Consider the following 13,401-nt stretch of genomic DNA (forward strand, 5'->3'; position numbering starts at 1 on the left):
GGATTGTGTGGGTTAGAGTAGGGGTATGTGGGTGGTGGGTTTTAATGTTGGGGGGGTTGTATTTTTTTTACAGGTAAAAGAGCTGATTACTTTGGGGCAATGCCCCGCAAAAAGCCCTTTTAAGGGCTGGTAAAAGAGCTGATTACTTTGTAATTTAGAATAGGGTAGGGCATTTTTTTATTTTGGGGGGCTTTATTATTTTATTAGGGGGCTTAGATTAGGTGTAATTATTTTAAACGTCTTGTAATATTTTTTTATTTTCTGTAATTTAGTGGGGGGGTTTTTTGTGTTATAGATTAGTTTATTGAATTAAATGTAATTGTAGTTAATTTATGTAATTGATTTAATGATAGTGTAGTGTTAGGTTTAATTGTAAATTAGGTTAGGATTTATTTTACAGGTAATTTTGTAATTATTCTAACTAGGTAGCTATTAAATAGTTAATAACTATTTAATAGCTATTGTACCTAGATAAAATAAATACAAAGTTGCCTGTAAAATAAAAATAAATCCTAAAATAGCTACAATGTAACTATTAGTTATATTGTAGCTATATTAGGGTTTATTTGATAGGTAAGTATTTAGTTTTAAATAGGATTAATTTATTTAATTATAGGAATATTATTTCGTTTTATTTAAATTATATTTATGTTAGGGGGTGTTAGGGTTAGGGTTAGACTTAGATTTAGGGGTTAATACATTTATTATAGTAGCGGTGACGTTGCGGACGGGAGATTAGGGGTTAATAATTGTAGGTAGGTGGCGGCGATGTTAGGGAGGGCAGATTAGGGGTTAAAACAATTTATTATAGTGTTTGCGAGGCGGGAGTGCAGCGGTTTAGGGGTTAATACATTTATTATAGTGACGGCGAGGTCCGGTCGGCAGATTAGGGGTTAATAAGTGTAGGTAGGTAGAGGCGACGTTTGGGGGGGCAGATTAGGGGTTAATAAATATAATATAGGTGTCGGCGATGCAGATTAGGGGTTCATAGCTATAATGTAGGTGGCAGCGGTGTCCGGTAGGCAGATTAGGGGTTAAAAAATGTTATTATAGGGTTTGCGATGTGGGGGGGCCTCGGTTTAGGGGTACATAAGTAGTTTATGGGTGTTAGTGTACTTTATAGCACAGTAGTTAAGAGCTTTATGTTCCGGCGTTAGCCCATAAAGCTCTTAACTACTGACTTTTTTTGTCGATAGGAGTCTTGTTGGTAGAGGCCCTACCGCTCACTTCTTCCAAGACTCCAAATACCAGCGTTATGCAAATCCCATTGAAAAGATAGGATACGCAATTGACGTAAGGGGATCTGCGGTAGCCTGGAGTCGCGGAAAGAAAGTGAGCGGTAGACCCTTTCCTGGCTGACTCTAAATACCAGAGTGTGGTAAAAAGCAGCGTTAGGACCCCTTAACGCTGCTGTTGACGGCTAACGCCAAACTCTAAATCTAGCCGTTACAATATTATTAATATATGTTCTGCTTTACAAAAATAAAAGCAGATATATGATCCCCTAATGGAGGTGGTAGTAAAACAAGACATCAGATATGAGGTAATCACATATTATTATTATTCCAAAAAAAATTACGTCACTTCCATAAGATGTTAAAATTGTTCATAAATTTTAAAATAAATATTAACTGTGAATAACCATAGTTTTTAACAATGGTTATTATTTTGGAATTCATATTTTTCTTCTATGATTTATTTGCATTCTTGATCATGTGATGCACTATTTCTTGAAAATGATTTAAAGGTCAAAATAAAAAATAAAAATCTTTATTAGGTGTTAAATTTGCGTATAATAAACTGTGATCTGTGATTTGTTGTCAAGCAAATTTAATAAAATTGCACACTTTTTTAACAAAATACATTCGTACAAATAAATCTGTTCTTCTTATTGTTATTATTATCGTCATTATAATTTTTGGTTTATTTTAATTTGACTTTGTATTTCCTGCTACCCATGATGAGGGTTTATTTAGTGACGCAGGAACAGATTTTTGATAGTTTGACTGTTCCTCAGGTATGATTTTGTGGAGGTCGAGGAAGCCTCAGAAACAAGTACCGTCATTCGAGGACGCTGGTGTGGGCACAAAGACGTTCCTCCAAGAATTACATCAAAAAAGAATCAAGTAAAAATCACCTTTAAATCAGATGATCATTTTGTGGCTAAACCTGGTTTCAAAGTTTGCTATTCCCTTGTGGTGAGTTTATCTGAGATTTTGTTTAAAACTAATTAAGAAAATATTTTTATGGTACTTGAATTTCTATTGATGGGGGTTGAGAAGAGTAGACAAGAAAAATGAGAGTGAGTCATAACTTATATGCTCAGGGTTGAAAAGCTGGATTTTTATAGACATATAGTTCTTGATTGTTAAGGACTAAGAGAAAAATATTAAAATGAGTCAAATTGGTTACAATAATGAGATTCAGAAAATAAAATAAAAGCAACACTATACTAAAGTGAGTACTTAAAATATTGGCATCAAAGTATTTTTTTTTAGGAATTTATAGTAAAAGCCCTTTTTTTAAAGTTTCAAAATAGGAACATTTAGCAATATATATTTCTTCCTTTTGCGCTATTATTGTGCCATAATTGCATATCTTTCAGGTCAAGCAAACTTAGGTAGGATTCTGTTAAAATGAGTTAGCAAAGTTGGCATGACTGGGCGTGAACACTTTCCCATGTCCTGCCTTAGTACGACCTATCTGAAAGATATATATTTTTTGGGGGAAAGATAAATGTATAAAAAGGAGGAAACATTCATAATATGAGTATATTGAAGAATAAAGATATGGCGGTAGATTTAACAAGCAGCGGATCCTGCTTTCTACCCTCGCCTGAAACTTAAAGGGACATGAAACCCAAAATTGTTCTTTCATGTTTTATGTAGAACATACAATTTTAAACAACTTTTCATTTTACTTCTATTATCAAATTTGCTTCATTCTCTTGGCATCATTTGTTGAAGGAGCAACAGTGCACTATTAGTTTCTAACTGAACACATGGGTGAGCCAATGACAGTCGATTTATATATGCAGCCAACAATCAGCAGCTAGAACCTAGGTTCTTTGCTGCTCCTGAGCTTACCTAGATAAACCTTTCAGCAAATAATAACAAGAGAAGGAAGCAAATTAAATAATAGAAGTAAATTGGAAAGTTGTTTAAAATTGTATGTTCTACCTAAATCATGAAAGAAATCCTATCAGGATGATTGACACCCCCTGCTAGCGACAGATTGGCCGCAAATGTGCGGGAAGCGGCATTTCACAAGAAATGCATGTGCAATGTTAAATGCCGACAGCGTATGCTATCGGCATTTAACAATGCCGGACGAACATGATTTGCTACAGCGAATCATGTCTGCCCGGCATTTTATAAATTGACCGCATGGTCTTTAACTATGCTGTTTCAATGGATTTCTAAAAAAAATACTTATGTGTCCCTTTAACTAATCTTATAACTATGTAGCTTAGTTTATATACAGTTAGAAAATTGAACTAGTAAACCATTAACAGCCCAACAACACCAAATTTAAAGGATCTTTATTAACACATAACTTAAGGAATATAAAGGAAAAAATAGAATGTGCATGGGTACATTTAAATAAAACCATCTTTGTTATATGCTTCATTTAATTAGCAAAAATGCTTCTAGTAAAAGTTATTACTGTATTTCAGTGGATACGCACATATGCTGTGAGTGCCCTGTGCACCAGTATTCAAACAGCACGCCTCAGACAGTTAGCCCTGGCTTACATGTAAATCTATTTTTATAATGTATAGCAGTGGTCCCTAATGCATTTTGCCTGCTATATTATAAATAGGAACGACGGTATGCATACTCTTAATCCACAGCATTTGGCTGCTGGGAAACCTATGAATGTAAGAAATAGACCCTATGCAGTACATAGGGGACTACTGCTATACATTTTAAAATATTAAGGGAAATGATAATTCTAAAACTGTGATTTTTTTTAAATCCTAAACTAGGATAGTACTGATGTTTTGGGACAGCTCTTTTTTCTCTTAAGATTTCAAAATACAAAGTAAATCGATAGTGTCAAACAGCATAGCTTATTTATTGTTAAAATTCAATTTGAAGTTAAATAATCATACCTAAATATGATTATACACCTATAGATGTATATGGTACATACTTTTAAAGACATTACACTTTTATATGACTGTGCTGGCTTTTCTTGGAATGTTTAGAGGGGCTGTTTTTGTATTTAGTACATTATGATGTACTTTATATGCAACTGTATATGAAGCATAATATTTGTTTTGCATTACTGATAAGAAGTAATCATTTAAAGTATAGGTTATTTACTAGATTCAGTTTTGAGGTCTAAATGCAATTTCAGTGGCACTGTATAGTATTTATCAAAATGCCTAGTTGATGGTGTTAGGAAAGAGGGGTCACATTATTTTAATAAAATGTGAGTAAATAAATGACTTTGTAGAGTTATTTAGTGCAGAAGTATTATGTGTAATGAATTAAATGTCTTTATTAAAGTGGATGTAAATTTTTTATATATTGACCTTCCAAATCTGTTCTTATGCACTCTTTTATCAATACCGCATACTTTTTTTATTTATATACTGAACAAATAAAGTAATAATTACGTTAGTAACTTTGCTTCGTTTTCAGGCTGAGCTCCTCCCATCCATAACTTCCTTTCTTTTCAGCGCATAACGTCTAGAGCGGTCCCACCCGCTCTATGACGTATTACCCTTGCGCGTTCACGATGGCTCCCTTTTGTGCGCACTTTATCATTAAAACTTTATCATTATTTCTGGTTGTGCGATTAAACAGTTGTAATCAGTCGGTCACTTCAAAACCACTATTTCAATGCTCTAAATATATCGTTACAATTTCAAACAGTTTGCGGAGCAGCATAGATACTTACTTGCAGTTCCTGTGAAATACACGGAGGTTGTGGAGGCAGGCTTTATATGCGAACGCTTAGAGCGTGTGCGCGCAGCGCTTCGAAAGCCAGCTCAAGTGGTTATAGGCATGCGCATATAAAAGACGCATGCGCAGAAATTGAAAATGACGTTACAAAAAAGGGGCTGGACGCCACGGGGTACGCCACATTATTAGTTTAGGCAAATGTCAATCAATGTAAGGAAAGCGGAACAAAATGGCGGGCGGAGGGAGAAATCGAGACTTTTATAGGTATATACATCACTATTATATTATGTTTTAACAGAATTAATGAATTAAACTTATGCTATTTTTTGATGATAAAGCAGTTGTGATTGTCGAGTAGCAGTGAGTTTACATCCACTTTAAATGTATTGTACTTAGAAGTCAAATGTGTTTTAAAACTCATATTATTTATAAGATTATGTTGATGAGCTATTTTTTAATTTGGTGCTTAGATGTGATGGGTCAAATGTCTCAAAGGTCTGCACCTGCAGTATTATCCCCTTATTAAAATGCATTTCACCATAAAATGTTTGCTTATGCATAATTAAAGAACTTTGCACTGTTCCTTCATTTTGTGCCTGGTTTCCTGTAATTGCAGTGCTTCCACTCTAGAGAGCTAGAGAGAATTTTGTGGAATGTAGAAACCTTTTGCTACTGGATACTACACTCTAATTGGTTGTTATGAACATAAGCTTGTTTATATTTGTCACTAATAGGCCACAGAAAAGGAAGTAAGAAAAGCAACCTTCTAGAGGTTTTTAAATGGGTGTATTGCAGGTCTGCAAAGGGTGGATCACAATCCTTTAAAAAAAATCTATTTAATGGTTAATCCACAAAATTCCCCATAGACATTAATGGGGTTTTTTTAAGTTGGTAATCACTGGATACGTTTCTCTAAAGGATTGTGATCAACCCATAATAACCACTTTCATTGTTTTTAAACATTTAGGCACATATCACAATCTATCTGGCTGAACTTTTTGGGGTTTTTTTGGGCCCAAATAGGGCACTTTTCATTTTGACACAATTACAATAGTAAGTTTTTCCCGCTATATCTGGAACCACTATCCCATTTTCAGCTCGCTGATAAAAGCCCTATTTTTAACATGAATCCAAAAAGTTATCAGCGATCACAATACATTTCCCCAATACTTTACAACACATTTTCAAGACAGTTTTACACTTATTGAATGTGACACCAAAAGGCACTCGATAAAGCCGTGAAAAGGCCTTTTTGACATATTTACAAGTATTACAAGACAACTTTCACATGTGCAAGACATTATAGAGGTGTATTTGCATACATGGTATCTGTTCATCACTGTTGTATATATAGTCTGTTTGCAGTGGGAGCGGGACACTTATTTACATATGTATAGGTTCATGTGCATATGTATATGTATTGAGAACATGATATCCTGTACAGCTAAGCCTGGTTCCCAACATCTAGATATGGCATGTTGCAGTCTCTTTCTATTAATGTTTGTCTCTTAGTCACACTTGCAAAGTTGTGATTGTCACTCTCAGTAAAGGCATTTTCATAACCAGGCTTTCAAATGGGACCATGCATTTGTGACCAGATTTTCAAAAGGAACCTATTGTAGTTCAAGTCCATTCTAATCACTGCTAAACAATTTGAATGCCATCTGCATTTAGGTATACTGGGAATATTTGGCATTTTTTCTCAATGACTATATTGAAACTTTAAATATTTTAAAAGTATTGTTTTTTCAATATTTAAATTTATGTAAGGCTCCTAGTCGTGAGATGAGTGTCTGTCCAGGTAAGGACCTAGTGGCTGAGAAGTGACTAAATAATAATCTCCAAACTCGTTGGATACGTCCCAGGATGTTACAAAGGGTCTTGGCAGATAGCAGGTCAGACAGGCCAGAGGTCAAATACCTTATAGGCAGTAGAGGAACAGAATCAGGATCCAGAGGCAGGTCAATGGTCAGGCTTAGGTTGGCAACTTGCTGGCAGAGAAGGCACAGAATCAAGTTCCAAAGGCAGGTCAGAGATCTAGCAGGAATCAGCAACAAACAGGCAGCAGAAGTATAATATTGAAATCCAAAGGCAGGTCAAAGAACAAGCAAAAGGTAAAAAAACAAGATCACAAAAGCAAGCAAAAGTACCCAGGAATAGTACAACAAATGGTCACAGAATAGATGGAATTGTGTAAATTTATAGTGTTAAGCATTGCAAGAAACTTCTGCTGCAATGATGCGATGGCTCCGAAAAAAAAATAAAAATCACCGGCTTCAAAATCATAATGTGTCAGACACAAAAAAAGGTAGCTAGAAAATTGTAAAAAAAAAACAGCAGCCGCATTGTGACAATTTAATAGTTTTAAAGGTACCGTTTTACGGTTTGACGAGATATATATCTGAAACCAAGAGTAAGACTATAGATTTGTATTAGAAGGACTTATGTCCCTGGTCATGAAGGCAAGATCCTGTTTGAAAACCTGGTCATGAAGGTACATTTCCTTTTAAAAACCTGGTCTACAAAAAGTGATCACGTTTGGCATAATTTTCAATACTACAATATTGTAATGAGGTGCTTTCATGGTTTAGAGTGTGAGAACTGATAAAATTCTATTTTAGAAGATGAGAGAAGTCATTCTAATAGAAACCCTAGTCTTCCTCTTGATTTCCGATATAAATCTTGCCAAACCAGAAAGTGGTACTTTTACAGCCAATAAATGCAAATATCGAAAAAAAAACCAATTCTTTTAAAATATTAAAAGTGTCACCCATCATGCCTACATACAAATGGGGTTAATGCAAAAAAACTTTACTGTATCTTTACTTTAAACACCTGTAGACTGTAAGCTTATCACAAATATTTGTCATTGTATACCCCTATCTCTGTAACAAGCGCTACGGAATTTTGCGTCGTCATACAAATAATCAATAATAATAACCTTAAGTGGTGTGAAAGGACCATTGTATATGTCAGTTACCGATGGATTCCTAGTTTCTAGTTGGAAACACATTAGTGACTGGGCTTTTAGCATCTGAATCCATTTTAAATTGTGATCAATCAAAAAAATGCTCTGATAGATTGTGATCAACCCCTAATTTCATATGCAGATATCTTGCAATTCAGTAAATAATTATGCATAAATAAAAAATTTTTTTGAATGTCCCTTAAAAAGAGACATTGATGGAATCAGTAGTGTATTTAGTTTTAAGGTGACTAATGTACTGGGAAATATGCTGTCCCTCAAAATACTACAACCCATCAATTTTAGATCATATCTGCTTCAGTTCTACATTCATCCCATCAGAAAGCCAGCATGAAGTGGTCTTGTAGCCCCCCCCCCCCCCCCACACACACACACTAGAATGCTTGATGCCATAGAACTCTCCTTTAAAATATGCTTTGTCCCTATTTGTCCTTCCGCCATAGAAACATGCCTAGCTCGTCTAGACCAAAATACGCCCCTGGATGGAGAAAAAAAATTGAGATAATGGTTGGTGCTTTGCAATTTTGCTTTAAGAACAAAAATAGTTTGTCTTGTCTGAATTTTTATGAAATTAAAAAATGAAATCAATTTGGAATAGTTTATTCTTCTGAAGGTATTTGAAGCTTTGCTATGTTGTAGAGAAAACCACTGAAATTGTGCAGCAGAAGGAGCATCCAGTAAATGGTACTGCAAGGATATGGCAATAGAGGAGATGTCTAGGTCAAGTATAGTGTTGTTTCAGGATTTTTTGTTGGTTAGTATTTATATATACATTTGTAAGACCAACAAAACATAACAAAAAATAAGATCAAGAAATCAGTAGGGAACTATCATAACATATTTTAATGGAACTGTGTACTGTAAAAATGCTTTCCTATTAATGTTGACTTGCTATACCAGCAGAACAGTATTACATGTAGGAAAAAGTGCTCATTTATGTTTATTTTTTGGATATTAATTAGCTGATTATGTTCAGTTAATAAGTAATTAATAATAATTGGTAAATATAAGTGATACAAGTGGTAAAAGAATTACAAGTTACAACTCTGAGACTCACTGTATTGAACTTGGTGGCTTCAATGCTTGCATCTCTACAGTGGGACTTTAACTATGTGCTTAATCCATTTGTGGGGGCTCAAAAAAATCCACATGCTCTGTTTAATTAGAACATGGTGTTCGTGCACTAGAATGTCCCCTAAAATATGATTAAATACGCATAATTACAATATTTTGCCTCCCAACTACCTTTAACAAGGTATATACCTTAATGGATGCTGCAGATAAGCAACAATATATTTAAAAATCATTTTAAGTGTGTTCTTTATATAGACAACATGGCTAATGACTGTGATATCTTTACAGCTTTGGTCGGTCGTCAGATGTTTTCTGAGAAATGTTTGTTCAGTTCTGTTTCTTGGTGTTGTTTGAAGTTGTCAGACGAAAAAATGTGAAACTTACGAGAAAATAATCTGGAAATCACGTTGTAAACATTTGTACTAAAAATTATGGACTGCAGGAGATAAGATAAGCAGCTGCTTTGAATATTTAGTATTTAAACAATTTTCTTCTCAGGCTGGTTATGATATTCTAAGTGGAAAGGACAGAATTCTTTTTTCTGTGAAATTTATCACAATTCCAGCAGTGTTTACCTGGAATTAATGTTTTATGTTCTTTGGCTTTTTAACTACAATTTAGACACAACACTATATTTTTCACATTGACAATAGTCGTTGCGTAACTTTAAAGAATGAAAGAAATTTCACAAGAAGAAGAAGAAGTATGTGACTGCAGTTTTACAAAAAGAAAACATTTTGCTTAAGTCGTCATGTTTGTTTCTACGACTCAGTCACAAGCAGCCTTTTTTCTAATGTTTAAACTTATTTTTATACTACGGCTATGTTGACTTTTTGATTGGCTACACAATAAAAAATACTCTAATAAAGAGAAAGAACAAGATTAGTAGTAAACATGGTGTATAAACTTGTATTGCTTTAGCAAAATAAAACATGCAAATATGGCTTATCAAAATGTTCTCTTTGCAGCGCGAGTGATGCACTTAAGCATAAAGGAATGTTTGCTGATATAGGAATTCTTTATGTCATTGGTAGCTATTGAATAATATGTGGTTGGCATATGTGCCAGTATAGCCTACAGTGTGCTCCATGAGACCTTCTCATGGTTACACAACCTATGGCTATGGGCTCCACTAAGCGGCGGGCGGACAGCTTCTCAACTCGCAAAGCTGTCCGCCCGCCATCGCTACACACGGGCAGCGGATCTTTTGATCTGCTTGCCCGTATGTATCATTACACACTCATCGGAGTGTGTAATGCCCGCCCCTTCATTCGAGCGACCAGTCACGCGACTGAAGGGGCTGTCAATCACAGAGAGTGAGCGAGTTCTTTGTGATTTTCCCTCGCCACCTCAGAGGTGGTGTAGGGTGTAAGAAGCAGCGTTCTAATGACCGCTGCTTCTTACATTGCGGGAAGCAGGCTCGCATATGCGAACCTGCCCGGCAAAGGCTCCCAAGCAGCTTTTGCTGCTTCGTACATGGAGCCCATAGGCTCCAATGGCTTGCTTTCATAGGCTCCAATTGCTCCTAGCGCAGCGAAGGGGGTAAGTCGCACACTGATGGATAGCTAATTGTAAATATGCTTATATACATATATATGTATGTGTTAATATTTGTATATACACATATTAACACCTAAATATATATGTATATAAGCGTATAAATATATATTAACAGGGAGCAAAAAGTTTCCATAGATCGCACTGTAAAAGCAATTTTTAGTGCTGTTTTTTTCTAATAACCCACACCCACCAATGTTAGCTACATATAACTGCTTTTTGCAGTTATTTTATAAAAAAATAAAAATGTTACTATCTATCAGGTAGATTACGAGTTGTGCGTTGGTATTTTAATGCTGAAAAAATGGTAATTCCAGCTTTAAAACCGCACCGCAGCCATTTCAAGTCTTGTCGGTATAGCCTGTAACGCAACGTCAGTCCCGCACTCGTAAAAATTACGTTTTTTATGGGACTTCCATAGTGCTGCCATTATGAGTTTTGCGATGAGGCTAAAAAGCTTGCATTACAGCCTGTACCAACAAGATCCGTTTCGCAATCTAAAAGCAGTAGTTATGAGTTTTACGCTACAAAACTGTTACATAAAACTCATAACTAAAGTGTCACAAACAATTCTATACACCCATAAACTACCTATTAACCCCTAAACCGAGGCCCTCTCACATATCAAACACTATATTAAAGTTATTAACCCTTTATCTGCCGCTCCCGTCATTGCCGCCACTATTGAACATTATTAACCCCTATTCCACCCCTCCTCAACATCGCTGTCACTATACTAAAGTTATTAACCCCTAAACTTCCACCCTCCTGCATCGAAAACACTATTTAAATATTATTAACCCCTAATCTGCCATCCTCCCACATCGCCACCACTATACAAAAGTTATTAACCCCTAATTCTGCCACCACTATAATAAACTTATTAAACCCTAAATCGAAAGCCCCCACAACGAAATATACTATATAAACCTATTAACCCCTAAACCGAAAACCCCCCACATCACAATAAACTAATTTAAACTAGTAACCCATAAACCTAACAGCCCCCTAACTTTATATTAAAATTACAATTTCCCTTTCTTATATTCAATTAAAATTTACCTGTCAAATTAAAAAAACTAAGTTTTAACTAACAATTAAACTAATATAACTATTAAACTAAAATTAAACTAACTACCAATTAAATACACTATATTACACATTAAAAAAATCCTAACACTACTATAAAAATTACAAACTAATTACAAAAAATAAAAGACTAAATTACAAAAAATAACAAACACTAAATAATGAAAAATAACAAACAAAATTATCAAAATTAAAAAAAATTACACTTAATCTAATAGCCCAATAAAAATAAAAAAGCCCCCCAAAATAAAAATAAAAACTAGCCTACAATAAACTACCAATAGCCCTTAAAAGGGCCTTTTGCAGTGCATTGCCCTAAGTTAAATAGCTCTTTTACCTGTAAAAAAAATACAAAGATCCCCCAAAAGTAAAACCCACCACTCAACCAACCCCCCAAAATAAAAATAAAATAACTCTAACAAAAACCTAAGCTACCCCTTGCCCTGAAAAGGGCATTTGTATGCGCATTTCCCTTAAAAGGGCATTTAGCTCTTTTGCATTGCCCTGAAAAGGGCATTTAGCTCTTCTACGAATAGCCCACACCCAAAACTAAAAAAAAAAAAACACCCAAAAACCTTAAAAAATCCTAACACTGACTCCCGAAGATCCACTTGCAGTTTCTGAAGTCCCGCTTGAAGGATCTTCATCCCGGTGGCTTCATCTTCATCCAGGCGGCTCCATTTTCATCCAGGTGGCAGGCGGCTCCATCTTTATCCAGGCGGCTCCAACTTCATCCAGGCGGCATCTTCTATCTTCATCCTGGCGGCGCCTTCTATCTTCATCCCGACGGTGCGGAGCGGGTCCATCCTGAAGACATCCGGCGTGGAGCATCTTCTTCATACGGTCACCGCAGTATACTGAATCTTCATTGCAAGGTACGCGATTCAACATGGCGTCCCTTGCATTTCTATTGGCTGATTTGATTTTGGAAATTCAAATCAGCCAATAGGATGAGAGCTACTGAAATCCTATTGGATGTTCAAATCAGCCAATAGGATGAATGATACTGAAATTATATTGGCTGATTTGAATAGCTCCATTAGAATTGGAATAATTTTTATTATTTTTGATAATTAGTTTTCTATTTTGTGTAATGTTTTTATTTCGTTTTGGGTTGGGTTTTCATAAAAGAAATGAATGCCCTTTTAAGGGTAGGAAAAAGAACGGAATGCCCTTTTAAGGGCAATGGCCATACAAATGCCCTTTTTAGGGCAATGGGTAGATTAGCTTTTACTTTATTTTTATTTTGTGGGTTTGGGGGGTGGGGGTTTGTATACTGTTAGGGGGTGTTTGTTTTGATTTGTAGCAAAAGAGCTGTTAACTTTAGGGCAATGCCCTACAAAAGACCATTTTAAGGGCCCACAAAGGCCCTTTTAAGGGCCCTTGGTAGTTTATTATAGATTCTGCTTTTTTATTTTGGGGTGGTTGTTTTTTTTTTTTAAACAGGGTATTAGAATAGGAATCATTTTTATTGTTTTGAATAATTTCGATTGTTATTTTTTGTAATGGTAGTTTTTTTTATTTTTTGTAATTTTAATGTTTTTATTTTTTGTAATGTTAGTTTTTAGTGTAAGGCAGCTTAGGTTTTATTTCACAGGTAAGTTTGTATTTATTTTAACTAGGTAGTTAGTAAATAGTTATTAACTATTTACTAACTAGTCTACCTAGTTAAAATAAATAGAAACTTACCTGTGAAATAAAAATAAAACCTAAGCTAGCTACAATATAACTATTAGTAATATTGTAGCTAGCTTAGGTTTTATTTCACAGGTAAGTATGTAT

The 13,401-nt window shown here is 35.1% G+C and overlaps 1 protein-coding gene across 1 annotated transcript in view; it reads left to right on the forward strand.

Moving 5' to 3' along the window:
* The window catches only part of PDGFD (platelet derived growth factor D), a 584,798-nt gene that overhangs the window by 289,291 nt on the left and 282,106 nt on the right, over positions 1-13,401 (forward strand). Inside the window, exon 3 of the mRNA XM_053708574.1 lies at positions 2,018-2,198. Coding sequence (XP_053564549.1) covers positions 2,018-2,198 — 181 coding nt within the window. The remainder of the gene's footprint in view (positions 1-2,017; positions 2,199-13,401) is intronic.

The sequence above is a fragment of the Bombina bombina genome, chromosome 3, assembly GCF_027579735.1.
Source record: "Bombina bombina isolate aBomBom1 chromosome 3, aBomBom1.pri, whole genome shotgun sequence".
NCBI classification, from domain to species: Eukaryota; Metazoa; Chordata; class Amphibia; order Anura; family Bombinatoridae; genus Bombina; species Bombina bombina.